Source organism: Jaculus jaculus, chromosome 7 (genome assembly GCF_020740685.1).
Source record: "Jaculus jaculus isolate mJacJac1 chromosome 7, mJacJac1.mat.Y.cur, whole genome shotgun sequence".
NCBI lineage: Eukaryota > Metazoa > Chordata > Mammalia > Rodentia > Dipodidae > Jaculus > Jaculus jaculus.
The window spans coordinates 9,788,338-9,806,533 of record NC_059108.1 but is presented as its reverse complement, the minus strand read 5'-3'; the positions used below and the strand labels follow the sequence as shown (position 1 = coordinate 9,806,533).

Genomic DNA, 18,196 nt, shown 5'->3' with positions numbered 1-18,196 from the left:
GTGAGACCCTACCTTGAAAAACCAAAAGAAAAAATAAAAAAAGGAAGGCGCGCAGCGCCGCAGGGCACCTTTCCTTTAAAGGACAGCGGGGAGGCCCCGCCCACTACGGAAGGCGACGAGGTCCACCGCGGAGCGCGTTCACGGGTTTCTCCCCAGACCATACCTCTGCCCACCAATCCAGGTAACTGTGGGTGATGCAGAAGGTGAGGGCGGGGCGCGTGCAGTGCGGGGCCCTGCGGTAGGAGGAGGTGGCCTTCGGGGACGGGTCTGCGGAGTGAACGGCCCCCGCGAGGCTTCATCGCACAGGGACGTCGGGGGCGGGAGGGCAGGACCCCTTCCCCGGGCCGCGCTCCTACCACGCCATTCCCACCCACCTTCGCCCCTTCGCAAGTACGCGCTCGGCACGTCCTCGCGAACCCCCTTGTCGAGGCCCCTTTTTCTGGGTGGGCGTGGCCTCCCGGAAGCCGCCGCCGGGGTGCGGGGCGCGTGCGCATGCGCATGCGCCGGAGCGGGCCGGCGCCTTTTGCTGGCTGCGTGCTGTTTGCCAGGGCTGGGGAGGAGGTCATGGGGAAAATGTGATTTTGCTGCCCCCCCCATCCATACAAAATTTTACAAATTTATCATTTTCTAGACTCCATGGAGTTTTTTAAGTTGACTTACTGAGTTATTTGCACTCGTGTATGGGTGCAACAGGGTCTCTTATTGCTGCAACCAAGGCGGGCTTGATGTGAGTGGCGGAAGGAACTGAACCTGGGCAGGTAGGCTTTGCAAGCAAGTGCCTCTAACAGCTGAGCCTTCATTGCAGCCCACAAGCTATTCTTGAAAAACAAGATCAAGGAAACACAGTTACAAAATGCCCCGTGTTAGGAGACATGTTGGGGAAATGTGAATGGACGTTAGGTTACGTTAGATACTGAGAGAACTGTCATCGGCTTTCTTAGTGTACACAACGGGATTCTTTGGCAAATGAAAACGAAAGTATTTAGGGTCATAACATGTGACTTACTCCCACATGTCTCTATTAAGACAGTGTTTCCCAGAAATGAGGGGCCCTTGGTCGTGATGCCAGGCAACTTCCTCCTCTTGGGAAGAATGCTGTTACATTTCAATCCGGAACTATGTGGATGAATGTTTAGCATCGGCTTTCTACCTATGATGTGTGATGGCAAAAGGGTGATTTTTCTAAAGGCCAGAGGAGGGTGTCACTGGGGGTTGGGCCTTGGGATTTTATAGTCCAGTCCTGCTGACCAGTGCTTAAAACCTCGTCTCTCCATCCTCCCTGCTGCGTGGACATGTGATGCCTGGCTGCTACATAGATTCACCCTCTTCTGTATGAAGTTTTTCCTAATAAAGTTGTGGGAGTTTTTTTGGGGGGGTTCTTTTTATAAAAAATATTTTATTTTTATTTATTTATTTATAGAGAAAGAGGGGGCAGGGGAGAGAGGCAGAGAATAGGCGCGCCAGGGCCTCTAGCCATTGCAGATGAACTCCAGATGCCCCCTATGCATCTGGCTAATGTGAGTCTTGGAGAATCGAACCTGGGTCCTTTGGCTTTGCAGGCAAACGCCTTAACCACTCAACTGCCATCCCTTCAGCCCTTTTTCAAGGTAGGATATTACTCTAGCCGAGGTTGACCTGGAATTCACTATGTATTTTCAGGCTGGCCTAGAACTCATAGTTGTCCTTCTACCTCAGCCTCCCAAGTGCTGGGGCTAAAGACGTGGGCCACCACGCTTGGCATTTTTTCCCCCAATGTTCAGGATTAAACCGAGGGCCTTGTACTTGTTAGGCAAATTACTACTGAGTCCCACCCCCAAGTCCCTAATAAAGAAGTCTGGGGCACATGTGTCTGGAATTCATCTGTAGTGGCTAGAGGCCCTGGTACACACCCGGTCTCTCTCTCTCTCTCTCTCTCTCTCTCTCTCTGTGCCTCTTTTTCAAGTAATGAATAAATAGATGAAATGTTTTTCAAAACAGAATTCTAAAGTTTCACTAAGGAGATGGCTCAGTCAGTACAGCACTTGCTGTGCAGGTGTAAGAACTTGAGTTTGGATCCCCAGCACCATGTAGTGCTGGGCAGGTGTGGTGGCCACTTGTAATGCCAGCACTCAGGAGGCGGAGACAAGTCATCCCCTGGGCAAGCTGGCTAGCTGGACTAGCCTACTCACTGGCCTTTGGGTTCAAGCAAGAGACTTTGTCTCAATAAATAATGTGCAGATGACTGAGGAAGTTACCCGAGGTCAATCTCTGGCCTCCATGCCCACCCATGCACATCCACACATGCCCACCCACATCCACACACACAGGCACACACTTACACATGTATACACACTCCACACACTAAAAACGTCTAAAGTTAGAGATTTATGTGCTTTTAAATTTAATAATATATATATATAATTTTTTTGAGGTAGGATCTCACTCTAGCTTAGGCTGGCCTGAAATTCACTATGTAGTATCAGGCTGGCCTCGAACTCACAGTGATTTTCCTACCTCAGCCTCCCAAGTGCTGGGAACACTACATCACTTTTCTGAAATCTTTATTATTATAAGTGTAAAAATACTCCTCACAAAAACTTTAAAAATAGTGATAATTAAAAAGAATGAAGATCATGTTTGTCTTCTCAAATGACTGTGGTTTTCATCAAGTATCTGCTATGTGTAGGTTTTTATTTGCTCTATTTGAAAAAAAAAGAAAGAAAGAAAGAAACTACATTGGAAATTTTTTCTGGGTTGCTATTCTGTAAGACAAGGCAGGGAGCCGAGTGGACAGGGCAGATTGGAGTGGAAGACCAGGAACTAAATTTTGGAAATGCCAACTTGAGAATGACTGATGTAACAGTGGGAGTTGGTTAGGCAGCTACCTCTGCAGTTTGGGGGAGAGGATGGCGCCAGAGCTAACTTGGCGTTAGCCAGTGAGATGCGGAGGGAGGGAGAATGCCTGCCTCTGTCCACTGCACATACTTTACTCCGCAGTCTGTTGGATGGTGATGGACGCGAGAGCGGGCTGCACAGCCAATGGGATCAAAGCCGTGGCTTTGAGGGGAGCTCCAGCTCTGGGCACCCCAGCTGCTTTTCTCACACTTGTGGCACAGGGCCCATGCTTTGGGAAGGTGCTCCTCTTGGCCTGTTACCTTTCTCAATTAACACGTGTCTGAGGTCTCATTTTTCTGCCATTTTCTGGCATGCCTGGATCACACACTCAGCCTGTGCTTTTGGGATTCACCATGTGGGAATGCACAGAGCAGCTCTTGCTACTATGGTAGACCCACAATTTGTCTTTTGTGTTTTTGCTTTTCGAGGCAGGGTCTCACTGCGGTCCAGGCTGACCTGGAGTTCGCTATGGGGTCTCAGGGTGGCCTTGAATTCACAGGGCTCCTCCTGCCTCTGCCTCCCAAGTGAGTGCTGGATTAAAGGTATGAGCCGCCACTCCTGGCAAGATGGAATTTTAAAAAGCCAAGTGCCATCTTTAAGTTCTTCAAATTCAGTCATATATTGGGAATTAAAGCCAGTTATTGCCACGCATGCCTCACTCACATTTGCTAGAGCTGCCTGCCTTTCCCGCGGAGTCTTTATTCTAATAGAAGTAAACACTTCGTGTCAGGGAGCCTTCTAGGCTCTCTGTCCTTCCAGCAGGCTGGCTTCCTTCCTGGCATCTCCCTTCTTTTCCCACAGTCGGGTTATCCCTTATTCTCCGTCCTTCCTGGTGAACTGTTAACAGTTTGTCAGACTGGAAGTCTGTGCTTGATGAATATGAATGAACTGGAGTTTTAGTACTGCATCCTTGCAGAGAACCCCCCAGAATGATCCCTGCTCTTGGCGTTGGCACTGCAAGGTCTGGGGGGAGCAAGACCTGTGGTACAGAAGAGTGGACACAAGCCTCGTGTCCTTTATTCTGTATTCCACGTACTGCGGGACGGGTCCACCCAGCAGCCTACCTTACTAGCACTGCCCTTCTGCGCATGAGCTGGGAGTGCGGAGAACAGCATTTTCCCATCACAGATGACCGTTCCCAGCATGTGCCGTGACAGCAGACCGTGAGGAGCGATGATTGGGTCGTAATGCTCTTTTCTCATTTCTTCTTCAGGATGGCTCTTCTCCAGAGGTTAGCGCTACACACCATAAAGACAGAAAGTGGCCGCATCGGAGGATGCTTTGGGAAACGTATCGTGCAGAAAGCCCCGGCACAGCTGTCCCCAACTGCTTCTGTCCCAAGACTGTCGGACCTGATTTTGGCAAAAGGTTTCAGTACCCTGGAAGACACCCAGGAGGAGAAAAAGAAGAAGAAAAAGAGTGATGCTTTTTCTAACGTCGGGAGGAAAATTAGTGAGCGAATTATCCGCGTCTTTGATGAGAAGGGCAATGACCTGGGAGTCATGCACAGGGCGAACGTGATCCGGCTCATGGATAAGGAGGACTTACGGCTGGTGCAGAGGAATGCCAGCACAGAGCCCCCGGAGTACCAGCTCATGACCGGAGCACAGATCCACCAGGAGCGGCTCAAGACCAGAGAGCAGGAAAAGGCCAAACCGAAGACCGGTAGGTGCCGTCTGTCCAGGGCCCTTCACGACTAAGCATCAGCAGTTGAAATTCTGGTATTTAGAAAGACCCTGCCTTTTAGTGTGTGTATGTAAACAAGGGGACGTGAGCGTGGTATAGACTACGAATCAAGACAGGTGCCCAGGAGAGGGGTGGCGGGGAGGGGATGAGTCAAGGAGACAAGCGTACAAAAGCGGGAAAGAGACCACAGGAGGAGGGCACAAGGGGAGAGGTGGAAGGGGGGGGATAAGGAAAACAAAAAACTTACTTGAAAAACACTACAGTGAATTATAATTTTTTGTATTCTGCACTTGTCAAGGTGCCTGTGACTATTTTTTTTTGACAGTCTATTAAATTATTGTTGTTATATTACAGCCCTTGCCTATAGGCTGTCTTGTGCCTGTGACTATTAATAGAAATGAGACATTGGAAACTACAAAATATCTGTAGCTTCACCAGCATTACCCAGACTTTTGTTTCTTGCATCACCTCTCAACTTGTCCCCAGGCCTGTTTTTCATCTTTGATAACCTGTGTCCATTTCTCTTTTTTAAACTAAAATGATGGTCCAGGCAAGGTGGCATGCGCCTTTAATCCCGGCACTTGGGGGAGGCTGAGGTAGGAGGATCACCATGAGTTTGAAACCACCCTGAGATTACATAGTGAATTCCAGGTCAGCCTGGGTTAGAATGAGACCCTACGTGGAAAAAATAATAATAATAATAATTTTTTTAAAAAAAACCTAAAATGAAGGAGAAACACCACCTTCTCACTCACACTTGGCACTGTCACACTGAGAAAGAAGCCATCACCTCCTGTTTCAATACATGTCCTCTCTGAGCTCGATATCCGAGTTACTTACTTCTCACAGTTTTTTCTCCACATTTATAGTTTCCTGTTGCATATGATGCAAAACCCTTGTGGGATTTAAATATCCTCACTTGGGGGGAAAAATTAATAAATAAAACTACTCTCTCCCATTTACAAAGTAGTTCCTAGTCCATGAGTCTGACAGTCAGGTGAGTCGTGGTCCCTGCGGGGACCTGAGATCTCACCAGATGTGGGTAAGGTTCAGGTCCCAAAGGAAAGTGGCAAACAGACCTGGCACCAAATCTCATTGTTTCAAACCAGCACCAACTATGACAAAGGAACTGACTTTTTCTTCAAATATCGGACAACATGATCTGGACACAAAGAGTAAGCAGATTCAGCAGTGGATTGAGAAACAATACAGAGTTCAGATCACCATCAAGAAGGGGAAAAATGCAGATGAACCACAGAGTGAAACGGTAAGTACACACAGGGTGAGTAACCTGTGTCTTTCATTTTCTGATTAGAAATGCAGTTGCAGGGCTGGAGAGAAGGCTTAGCGGTTAAGGTGCTTGCCTATAAAGACTAAGGGCCCAGGTTTGATTCCCCAGGACCCATGTAAAGCCAGATACTCAAGGTGACACGTGTATCTGGAGTTCCTTTGCAGTGGCTAGAGGTCCTGGCATGCCCATTCTGTATCTATCTGTCTTGCTCTCTAATAAATATAAAAAAAAAAAAAATACAGTTCCAGGGCTGGAGAAGTGACTTAGCAGTTAAAGCATTCACCAAGGAAGCCTAAGGGCCCCGGTTCAATTCCCCAGGACCCATATAAGCCAGATGCACATGGTGGCATATGTGTCTGGAGTTCATCTGCAGTGGCTGGAGGCCCTGGCACACCTATTCTTTCTCTCTCTCTACCTGCCTATATCTGTATCTCTCTCTCAAATAAATAAAAAAAAAATTTTCTTTGAGGTAGGGTCTCACTCTAGCCCAGGCTGACCTGGAATTCACTGTCATCTCAGGGTGGCCTCGAACTCACAGTGATCCTCCTACCTCTGCCTCCCACACCCGGCTGGAACTGTATTTTTTAAAAAATAATTTATTTTGGCTGGGTGTGGTGGTGCATACCTTTAATCCCAGCACCTGGGAGGCAGAAGTAGGAGGATCACCATGAGTTCGAGGCCACCCTGAGATGAGAGAGTGAATTAAAGGTTAGCCTGAACTACAATGAAAAAACAAAAACAACAACAAAAAATTACAGTTCCAGAAAATCTGGAAAAACTAAAGACCAAGAAGTGACTAGTGATTCTACTACCCAGTCATTAGAATAGCTTCTATTTTTTCCAAAACAAAAGTATTCAATATCTATTTTCTATTATGTTTTGCTGTATGAAAACTCTTCTATAATATCAAAGCAATATATCATCCTATTTTACAAATTACAGAGCACCTAACCTTTAAAATAGAAAACCTAAAACCTTTAGGGATCTCTTTCATTGAATTGCCCTCCAGAGGATTTTATCAGTTCACCATCCCAGGGGTTAGGGCTGTGTGTTCTCAGTGCTGTGGTTCTCATCATGAGCTCTGCGTTAGAACTATGTGGGCCTAAGGTGCAGACCAACTAATTCAGCCTCTCTGAAGCCCAGGATCTCTCTTCTTCATTTTCTTGTCTTTTTTAAAGTTTTTTTAAAAAATACTCATTTTATTTTTCTCTATTTGACAAAGAAAGAGGGAGAGAAAGAATGGGTGCTGTGGGGCCTCCAGCCACTGTAGACAAACTCCATATGCATGTGCCCCCTTGTGTATCTGGCTAATGTGGGTCCTGGGGAATCGAACCTGGGTCCTTTGGCTTTATAGGCAAACGCCTTAACTGCTAAGCCATTCCTCCAGGACTCCCCCCTTTTTTTAAAAGTTTTCTGAGGTAGGGTCTCACACTAGCTCAGGCTGACCTGGAATTCACTATGTAGTCTCAGGGTGGCCTTGAATTCTCGGTGATCCTCCTACCTCTGCTTCCCAAGTGCTGGTATTAAAGGTATGTGCCACCACACCTGGCCTCTCTTTGCTTTTTTAAAAGCACTCCAGCTGATTTTGTGTGTGGATTCATACTGGGAACTTCTCTGGGATAACCATTTTGGGAATAAAGAAGATATTTTGCCAACGTCCAAATCCTCTGCTTGGTACTTGTTTTGAGGAAAGGGTGAGTTGGGATCAAATGTAGTCCCTAGTGCAGTGACAGAGCAGAGACTCGAGCCCATCAAGCCGTCAGTGATAGTTGAGGCACGTGGAGTTACTGCGCAAACGTCAGTCCCCTCCAGCCAGTCTCTCAAACAGCGGCAATGCCAGGACGCTGGGTTCTGTGCACAGCTCAACACCACTGCATCACAATACTGGTTTTGAATCTTGGACTGTTGTCGTTTCTAGGATGAAATATTTAACCAAATACTCCAGAGTATGCCTGGAATCGCTACCTTCTCTAGCAGACCACAAGCCGTCAGGGGAGGAACGGCCTTCATGTGTGTCCTTCGTCATCTGAACAAGAAGGAGGAAAAGGCATACAGAGATTCTCAGGAGGCCCAGAAAAGAGCCGCTCTGAACAGAGACAAAGGAAGTGACCGGGAGTCCGATGCTGTGTGTCAGTGAATTTAATAAAGAAAAGCGGCCCCCAAGGACGGGTGAGCACATCACTCGGTTCTTCACGAGGCCGCGGACAGCTGGTGAAGGGCAAGGACCGCCACCGCCGAGAGCACCTTGTCCCCCACGGGGCTGCCCGGCACCTCCATGCTTGTAGCCGAGGAGGAGTCGGCCTCCGGTTTCCTCTTAGGAGGGATGTACCCACTCAGGCGAGAGGCCAAGCCCCGTTTTTCACGCGATGGTTTCACCTTTGGGGAAAAGGAGAACAAGAAATCCCCGTCAGTAGCACCCTTTCTGGAAGAGGGTCGGCTGGCAGAGCTGGGAAGCGGGCGTCTCCACCCGCAGCGCACTCACCGCGGGCTTCGCCTTCTCCTCGCGGGGGCCGTGCACGGCAGCGTGCCTGGTGAGGCTTTGCTACGGTGAGGGGAGAAGAAAATCCCTCAACATCTGGTGTCTGCTCGTGAAAATGGCATGAAGGACTTAAATAAACCATGAGCCTTTTCCTGCTGTGTGTGGTTCAGTGATTCACTTCTGCCCAGTTCTGCAGCCAGGGCTGAGGAGAGACCTGAGCTCTGGGCTGGCAGAAACTCGTGTCAGAGATTGATACTACCCTCTTCCACCCTAGCCACTTAAGATCTTTCTTCCAAACTCAGGGCAGGCTTCTAACTGAACCTATCTCAGCTGTGACCCTGAATGCTAGAAAAATCTGCGCACCGCCCAGCTGGCCGTGACAGCAAAGCTGACCACACCACCCACGGTGTTTCCTCACGGCCTGGCCCCTGCTCAGTGAGCCACTCTGTGCTCTCTGTTAGGATTAATGGTGAAGAGCTAAACCAAAATGAACAGGCCCCTCCTGCACAGCACAACCTCACTGACCTTGCGAATCATGCCAAGACCCAGCTAGGTGACATCCTGCAGCCCGAGGCTGCTCGCCCCTGCATGGTCTGTGTGCTTTCCCAGAGCCTAGGTGACGGGACACCCACAGTGCCAGCACGCTTTGAATAAGAGGCCGAGATAGCGAGGCCACTGGCTCTCCCACTTAGCACACATCAGAATCCCCATGTAACACTGCTGGACCCCACCCCGGGGCTTCTGACTCAGTTGGGCCAGGATGGGACCTGGGGACCTGCATTTCTAATGAGGTTCCCTTACTGCTCCCTCCCCCACTCCTGCCGCCCACACTGCGCACTGAGGACCGCTGACTCCCCAGCTAAAGCCAGAAAGGAGGGGTGTGAAGTCCGTTCAACACCTAAGCCCAGGGGGAAGCCGTGAGGCGCGCGTGTGGTGGGGAACACTCACTTTCATTGCAAATGTCTTGCCACAGCCAGCGTGTGCACACGCAAACGGGCGCTTCTCCTCGTGGAAGGAGAGGATATGGCTCTGCAGGTTGAACACGGTCGTGTAGGTTCGACCACAGCCCTCTCTCGGACACCGGAACACGTCTCTCTCTGGGGCGTGAGTCTTCATGTGTTGCTTGAGGTAATCTTTGCGTTTAAATGTTTTCTGGCATATTGAACAGGTGATTTCCTCTGGTGGAGCAGACAGACAAATTGAGCCAACTTCCCTACTTGCTACCATGTAAGAAAAGCACCCCAAGTGCACAAGTAACTCCCTCAGTCTCTACAGCCTATGACCACACGCCGATGAGACCTTTCTGAGGAAACTTTCACTCTGCTTTTTACTGTTAGGTTTGCCTCAGTTCCCCTAAGCTCTCCTGTGGCTCCCAGCTCCCGCGCTGTTCTCTTGTCAAGAGGCGCTCTTGACAGGCGACTGAGCAGGGAAGGAGATGCTGTCCTGGTGTGTCGCAGCACCACTTCCCAAGCAACCCTGCTGCGCGCCGGGGCTCCCTGGGAGCGTCTGCGGAGACAGCAGAGGCTCAGGCAGGCCGAGGGGGCAGAGCCGCGCCGCGCTGGCAGCGATCAGCACAGCACTGCCCGCCTGCCCGCAGCGGAGAGGCCAGCGCTCCACAAAGCACGGCGTAGAAACCCTCTGTTGAAAAGAACGCTTGTAAGGACGGGGGGAAAGCGAGCGCAGACACACCAGGGCCTGTTGCTGCTGCAGGTGAGCTCCAGACACACGTGCCACTGTGTGCATCTGCCTTTACGTGGGTATTGGGGAACTGAGCCCAGGCTGGCAGGCTTTGCAAGCAGGTGCCCTTATACACTGAGCTCACTGAGCCCTGTCACTCAAACACTGCCCCGGCTCTGGAGGGCAGGTGCTCCCATGCTTGCTGTGCCCGCCTTACCTTTATGGAATTCTCTCACATGTTTCAGAAGTTCTGTCCATGTTTTTGCCACGAAAGCGCATCCTTTCTGACACTGATAGCCTGTTTAAAAAATAAACAAAAGCCGCTGCACTGTCTGTTCAGAGGTCTCCACACAGTGCTGTGCTGATGGCAGGGAGATGAACCATCCGTGCCCACCTAAGCTTCCTCTCTCCCTTGGTCTCAAGAGGTTGGGGGTGGAGGGGAGTCAAAACCAGGCAACAGGCACAGCAAGACTCCTCACAGCATGGTAGTACCCCATGCCCCCCCCCCCACTGCCCAGGAGCGGGCCTCATGAGCTCCAGCTGCTTCAACCCCCGCCACCTCTAAAATCTCTGTCCTGCCTGTCCCCTCGGCAAGTGTCCTTGGCAGACCACCACCATCAAATCTCAGAAGCTACCGTGTGTCCCCCACCACACACCTCTAGTCTTACATAATAGAGCAGAGAACCACTACGGAAGAAAGTCAAACAGGGAAACCCAGAAAGCAGACACGGGAGCGAACTCATCTGTCAGTGTTAACAGCCAGACGGACCCACTAGGAACTAGGAAGCGGGCACCCTGCCTAGCCCCTGCTCACTCGTCTCTGACTGAAAAGCCAAAGCCGCCAATTCTAGGCCTGGGGAACTCGGAGCTGGTCTCAGCACCAGGTTCAAGCAGCAACGAGGACGGGAGAACAGACATAAGGAGGGACCGCAGAGGAAGGCCTGGATCAGCAGAGCGGCGTCCCTCTGGTCTGTACCGTTCCCGTCCATTCAGCTGGCTGCAGAACACAGCGGGCAGTGCACGAACCAAACACGCCCGACGGCTGCCGGGTCAGGACTCGGTCTGCACACGCCAGCTGCCTATACACACCTTCGTGCACCTTCCCATGTCGCTTCAGCCTGCTGGATGTGGCGAAGTGCTTTCCACACCCCTCCTGGGTACACCTGGGTGAGAAATACACAGAGTGTCCATCTCCAGAGAACCCCACGTAGGTCCTGGTGCTTCCCCCAAAGCCTCATCTCCATAGATCGGCTTACAGGTGAAACAAGTTACCCGGCCAACGTTAGGAAAAAAAAAATTTTTTTGAGAGAAAAAAAGAGCCACATTATTCAAGCATGGTGGCACATGCCTTTAAACTCGGCACTCGAGAGGCTGAAATAGGAAGGCTGCTGTTGAGTTTTAGGCCAGCTTGAGCTATAGAATGAGACTTGTCTCGGAAAAAAAAAAAAAGCCACATTACTTCACAAAACTACAGCAGTTTCATCTTCACACCTCCTTGGCTTTCATGGCTATAAAGCTACTTCCAGAGGCCGTGTGACCCGAGCTGCGTGTCTCAGAACAGCCAGGGTCAGGCTGCTGCTGAACTGTGCGGAGAAACAGCATGTGGGCCACGGTGTGGCTCAGTGCTATTGTGCTTGTCTTAGGGCCTAGATGTGATGCTCCAGGAAAAACCACACCAAATTAAATATAAACAGTAGTGTTTCTTGCCGGTCTCCAATCTATAATCTCAGCACTCAGGAGGCAGAGGAAAAAGGAATATGAGTTTTAGGCCAGCCTGATCTACATAGCAGAGACTGTCTCAAAGAGAAAGAGAGAGAGAGAGAAAAGGGAAGAAAGAAAGAGAAAGGGGGGCAAGGGGAAAGAACAGAAGATGTGGCAGCCTTTGATAACCAGTAAAAAACACGTGCTTGATGCCCAAAGAAAACTGTCCTTGTCACTTCAGTGCTGAAGCCACTGGCAGCAGACCTGCAGGAGGCCAGCGCGGGGAATGCAGCAGTGGCAGGGCGAAAGGTCAGCCAAGTGGTCGGCCTGGTGCGCTGGGACCCACTAGCACAAAGCAGTGAGAACCCCCTGGCGCCCCGTATTCCACCATATCCAGCTACCCTCCTGTGTCCTCAGGAAACCCTCCAGTGACTTTTGTTCTACAGTAAAACAACAACTCTTGTCCATGAAGGCATGCCATAGCTCTGCTTGACTATCAAATCGTGCCTTGCTTCCCTTTAAACTTTCTCTCTCTCACATTCTGAATCACACTAAGGAGTTTTTGGAGGAACAGAAACGAAGTATTCAGATGCCATCATATATAAATGGGCACACATGGTAACAGCTTTGGTCAAGAAGCTTCTTCAGGACTATGATCAGAATGCCTGCATCATGGCCAGGCATGGTGGCTCACACCTTTAAGCCCAGCTCTTGGGAGGGTCGCTGTAAGTTCGAGGCCACCCTGAGGCTACATAGGACGCTTGCATCTCAGGGGTCACCAGCCGTGGGGGACCCACCTGAACAGAGGCTCATTGGTGTGCTGGCACTGGTGGGCTTTCAGCTGCTGGTGCTTCTTAAAGGCCTTCTTGCAACCTTCAAAACTGCACTGTTTAGCAAAGATTTATTTAGTGTTCACAAAAACCAAAGAATCAATAGTTGGTAACAGTTCTCTCAAGGGGATTATATAAACACTACTTTTACCCACTTAAGACACTATAAATGCTACTCTGTCTCAAGACACTTTAAGGATCAATGACATTTTGGGGCTGGAGAGATGGCTCAGCAGTTAAAGGTCCTTGCTTGCAATACCTGACAGCCCAGGGTTTGATTCCCCAGTACACACATAAAGTCAGATGCACAAAGTGGCACATGTGTCTGGACACTAATTCTCTCTCTCTCTCTCACTCTCTCAAAAATAAAAATAGCCAGGCGTGGTGGCGCATGCCTGTAATCCCAGCACTCAGGAGGCAGAGGTAGGAGGATCGCCATGAGTTCAAGGCCACCCTGAGACTGCATAGTGAATCCCAGGTCAGCCTGAGCTAGAGACCCTACCTCAGAAAACCAAAAATAAAATAACATCAGAGGTTAAAAACAAGATCAATGACATTTAGAAAAGCTAACATGTTTTCTGCTTAGCAATCACCACTAACACATGAATGTGTGCAATGTCTGTTTGCAAAATGAAAACCTGCACCTGAGGGCAGCCAGTGTCAGATAAATTTAGATATCTCACAAGACAACGTGTGGTTTCTGAAAAATCAAGAAATACTTACTACATATTGTTTTTGCTGATTTCCATGTTTGCGTTCAAAGTGTTTCTTCAAGTTTGATTTTGTGTTGAATTTCTGATTGCAGTCAGGATCTGAACAACTGAAAGAAAATTATACAAACAAGAATCTTAAGAAACCAAGAGAAATGGCTGGGGAGACGGTTCAGTGAGTGAATAAAGTACTCTGCTCAAGATGGAGTACCCAAGTTTGATCCTCAGACCCCACATAAAAAGACAGAAGCTGATGAGACAAGAACACACACACAAAATTAAAAGGCAATTTTAAAAAAGAAAAGAAAATGAACCAAGGGTAGAGAAGTTTTAAAATGAGTGGATCCTACTTCATACAAGCTGGTGATTCCAAAAAACAGTACAAAATAGTTTTTACTAAATTCCAAAGTGCTGTGCTGGGTACGTGGTTCAGTGGAAGACCATATATGAAAAACAAACAAACAAACAAACAAACAAACAAACAAACAAACAAACAAAACAGAGTTAAGCCATACCACACGCATACCACACACACCACACACACACTTACCACACACACACCACACACACATACGACACACGCCTCTCAGCTTGGGTCGTGACCACCATGTAATGATGCTGTTTCATACTCAAGCTCTGACGCTAAAGCACACGAGATCAGGCCTCCTCCGCAGACTGGCAGGGGGGAAGGGTCAAAGCATGAATGCACCTGCCAGACATGGCTCTCGACAAGGGAAATGACAGTGAAGTCATTTCCGTGTCAACAGCTCACCCTCCTCATACTTTTTGGACCTCACATTACCCCCCACCCTGCCCCAGTCATTCTTATCCTTCTACTCAAAGAAATCCAACTCAGGGCATCAGAAAACCTTCCTGTTCAAAGAACTGTCGGGGGTGGGGTGGTGCTGGAGTGATAGCTTAGCAATTAAGGCGCTTGCCTGTAAAGCCTAAGGACCCAGGTTCGATTCCCCGGCACCCACGTAAGTCAGATGCACAAAGTGGCACATGTGTCATTTGTAGTGGCTGGAGGCCCTAGCATGCCCATTCCCTTTCTCCCTGTATCTGTCTCTCTCTCTCAAAGAAATAATTAAAAAAAAAAAAAAGAGAACTGTCTCAGAATGAAGAGATGGCTCAGCAGTTCAGGGCACTTGGATGCACAGCCTAATAGCCTGAGTTCAGTTCCCCAGTACCCACATAAAGCCAGATGTACAAAGTGGCATGTGGGTCTGATCTCAATTGCAGTGGCAGGAGGCCCTCGTGTGCCTATTCTCTCTCCCTCAAATAAATGATTTGTTGTTGTTTTTAAAGAACTGCCTCTTAGAACAAAATTCTGTAAAGTCCTGATGTGGGAAAAAAAATGCTATATAGCCATTGCCTGTTATAGCTTTCTGCATATAACTCAGACCCTCGTAAGAGTTGTTTCTCCAATGAAAACCTTTTACTGTTTCCATGTAACATTATGGGCAGTGGTTCTCACAGTGGGTGTGGAAGCCAGACCAGCACCAGCATCTGACAGAAAATCGGGCCCCACCCCACACCTGCTGAATAAACATCTGGGTTAGAATTTGTTGTTGTTGTTTGTTTTTTCCAAGGGAGGGTTTCACTGTAGCTCAGGCTGACCTGGAATTCACTCTGTAGTATCAGGGTAGCCTTGAACTCTCAGAGATCCTCCTATCTCTGTCTCCCGAGTGCTGGGATTAAAGGCGTGCACCACCACGCCCGGGTTGATTTTTTTTTTTTTTTTTTTTTTTTGGTTTGTGGTGATGGGATGGAACCCAGGGCCTCACTCATGCTACGCACACATTCTATGGCTAAGCTGTGCCTTAGGATTCTAAAGTCTGTTTTGACAAGATCTTCAGGTGAGCCTGATACTCCCTAAATTTGAGGACCACTGCTTTAAAATAGTGTTTTCACCCTGTCAGAAATAGCCAGCAACTCCTAAAGAAATAAAATTGAAAGTTACATGGCAGTTGTGCAAACACCTGTTCTAAGAAATACGTGACAAACTATTAACGGCTCTGTTCCCTTGTGCTTATGCTGCTGTCCCCACCACCTGTAAAGACCAGGCTCTTGAAGACCCAGACCATACTGAACCAAGAATTTCCAGAGAACTATATCTATCTAGGATGTTTCCAAACTGAAGATGCAAACTCCAGAGAACTTCAGGTTGATTAATTTCTGAACTTACTACACAGTTAGCCAGAAAATTCTTTCTCTTCCACATTCAAAAGCCATTTCCCACTCATCCACAATGATGAAACAGCTTCACATTCTTTTTATTTGCAAGGGGGAAAGAGAGAGAATGAGCACCAGGGCCTCCAGCCACTGCAAACGAACTCCCGATGCATGCGCCACTTTGTGCATCCAGCTTTAGGTGGGTCCTGGGGAATCGAGCCCAGTCGTTAGGCTTTGCAGGCTAGCATCTTAACTGCTGAGCCATCTCTCTAGCCCCAAGCTTCACATTCTCAACCCGGTGTTAACAATCACCTCCCCAGGGTTACATGCCAAACACAGCCCACACCACAGGCTCAGTCAGCTGTCTACTCACACAAACGGCTTTTCTCCAGTGTGAATCAGGACATGGCGACTCAGATGGTAGTCCCTGATGAAGGCCTTGCCACAGCCCTCAAAATCACAAGCAAACGGCCTCTAAGCAGAAAGAAAACAAAAAACAACAGCAGCAGCAAACATGTCAATCTTGCCCTAGATAATTAGTGACTGATGTTACATAAAAGCCTACAATGTCTGCCAGGAAAGCCACTAACTTCCTTTCTGCCCAGAAGGATGCTGAGTACCTACTACACCCAGGAAAGACCCAGTTTTCCTACACAACATAGCACACTGCAACTTCTCCCAAGGTAACTGTGCCACGAAGACTTGGATAGACAGCATTGGAAGCAAGCAGGGAGCCTTCCCAGAAAGGACTCACATAAGGACTCAAATTGCTAACCAGCTCCTAATGGTGACAGGCTTCCTCAACAAACCCATCTGGAGGATCACCTTAACAGTAGCACAGTCTGTTTGCTTATATCCCCCCGCCCCAGAGTCTATTTATGTGATGCATTTCTCTCTCTCTTTCTTTCTTCCTTCCTTCCTTCTTTCTTTCTATCTTTCTGAGAGAGAGAGAGAGAGAATGGGCATGCCGGGGCTTCTGGTCATTGCAAGCGAAATGTCTACTGATTTCTACCAAGGCATCACTTCACCACCCAAAGGTGGCCCAGAGCTGAGAAACAAGCGGATGCTGTTTCATCCTGGACAAGACTGTGCTAAGAGAATGCCAGGCACAGCTACTGGAAAATGTGTCACACTTGGTCATCTCAGGGCCCTGCCTTCCACTCCCATTCCTTTGCAGTTCTCTGTGCATTTCAACCGTTGGCAGGGCTAGACTCCTCTTCCCCACTCGCCCTTACAAAGGCCTTGCCTGACCACCCTTAACTCTCTTGTTCAGCCTGAGACATAAGGTCCGTGGCAGCAGAAGCTTGGCCCAGTGTGTTTACTGCTCTCTGGAATTGCTTTTATTTTTAAATATATATTTATTTATTTGTAAGGAGAGAGAATAAGAATGGGCGCACCAAGCCTCTTGCTGCGGCACACGAACTCCAGATGCATGCACTACTTTGTGCATTTGGCTTTAGTAGGTACTGGGGAACTGAACCCGGGCTGTGAAGACTTTGCAAACAAGCGTCTTAGCCGCTGAGCCACCTGTCTCCAGCCCAACTCTCTGCTATTATGAAAGAACAAACACTAGCTGCTTGCACGGAACAAGTAAGTTCCCTGCACAGGCTCTAGGAGGCAGGAGGCGGATGCTTTGCCTGGTTGGTTATCAGGTGGTGGCCGACTTTCAGTCCGTGCACATCGTCCCACCCTAGGGGAAGTGCAGCTGTGGCCCACACTAAAGATCGAAGACAGGGCAAGGGTAACTTGGGGAGCCCCAGGCCCAAGGCTATCGGGGTCCCCAGAAACAAGGATCTAAGAACTTCCTGTCCACCTCCTCAGCGACCTCCCCCCGTGCAGGGTGCCAAGGCGGAACTGACGAGGCCGGCACGGCGGTTTCCGCGCCGGGCCGCTCCCGCGGACCGCCCCCACTTCCGGCCGCTCCCGCCCGCTCCCTCCCCGCGCGCGCGGCCTCACCTCGCCCGTGTGCGCGCACAGGTGCGCGTCTAGCTTCCAGGCTTTGTTGTAACTGGCGCTGCAGTCGGCGAAGGAGCAGATGAACCTCCTCGACGACGCGGCGGAGCTCGCGCTGGCCGCGACGAAGGCGTCCGCGATGGTCAGGGACGACACGGCCTCCGCCACCGAGGCCTGCGGCTCCAGCGCGCCGGGATCCCCGCGCCCGCGGCCAGGGACGCAGACACGCGCCGCACCACGTGCCGCCGCCGCCGCCGCCGCCACTGACCCCCCTCCGGCGCGCCGCCGACAGCTCTGGGCACGCGTCCCGCCACGCTTCCGGGAGCGCGGCTGCGCCGTGCACGCGCACGCCCGGGGAGACCCTGCCCAGGAGCCCGGGCTGCGCATGCGCCCTCCGGGCAGCGCGTTAGAGCAAAAGGAAGCCGGAAGCACGGTGTCTGGTCCTTTGCTTCCCATCTGGCAGCCCCTGCGGAGTTCTATCTGAATGACTGAAGGTCGCCTGTCCCTCAGTTCCCATGATCAGTTTACCGCCGGTGGAGTCTGTTCGGTGCATGCCCACTACATCCCTAGGGCTGCAAGCCCCAGGACAAAGTGGACCCCAAGCTTGTCTGCTCTTCAGAATCATGTGATTTTTTTTTTTTCCCCCCAAGAAATTCCAAAGCCCAGAGCATACCTGAACAAATTAAACCATAGTTTCTGGGAGCCAGAAATAGGCACAAAGTGGCGCATGCATCTGGACTTCGTTTGCAGCAGTTGGAGGCCTTGCTGTGCTCATTCTCTATGTAACTTCTCTCCGTGCTTGGAAATAAGTAAATAAAAA

General features: G+C 49.8%; 2 protein-coding genes across 4 annotated transcripts; one reads left to right on the top strand and one right to left on the bottom strand.

The window, feature by feature from the left end:
* Positions 1-22: 22 nt before the first annotated feature.
* Mtif3 (mitochondrial translational initiation factor 3) lies at positions 23-8,481 on the top strand. 3 transcript variants are annotated; one of them, XM_045154737.1, is made up of 4 exons: positions 23-181; positions 4,088-4,539; positions 5,670-5,827; positions 7,770-8,481. In XM_045154737.1, exons 2-4 carry the CDS (start codon positions 4,089-4,091, stop codon positions 7,986-7,988), a joined length of 828 nt encoding a protein of 275 aa, XP_045010672.1. In that variant the 5' UTR covers positions 23-181; position 4,088; the 3' UTR covers positions 7,989-8,481. The 3 variants fall into 3 exon arrangements, with proteins under 3 accessions (XP_045010672.1, XP_045010673.1, XP_004659902.2); XM_045154738.1 differs by having other exon boundaries at positions 142-203; XM_004659845.2 differs by lacking the exon at positions 23-181 and adding an exon at positions 519-758.
* Positions 7,975-17,832, bottom strand: Gtf3a (general transcription factor IIIA). Its single transcript, XM_012949067.2, has 9 exons — positions 17,380-17,832; positions 15,797-15,897; positions 13,262-13,358; positions 12,506-12,594; positions 11,097-11,170; positions 10,225-10,305; positions 9,279-9,508; positions 8,334-8,393; positions 7,975-8,227 (listed from the first exon to the last, which is right to left on the bottom strand). Exons 1-9 carry the CDS (start codon positions 17,830-17,832, stop codon positions 8,042-8,044), a joined length of 1,371 nt encoding a protein of 456 aa, XP_012804521.2. The 3' UTR covers positions 7,975-8,041.
* Positions 17,833-18,196: the final 364 nt, after the last annotated feature.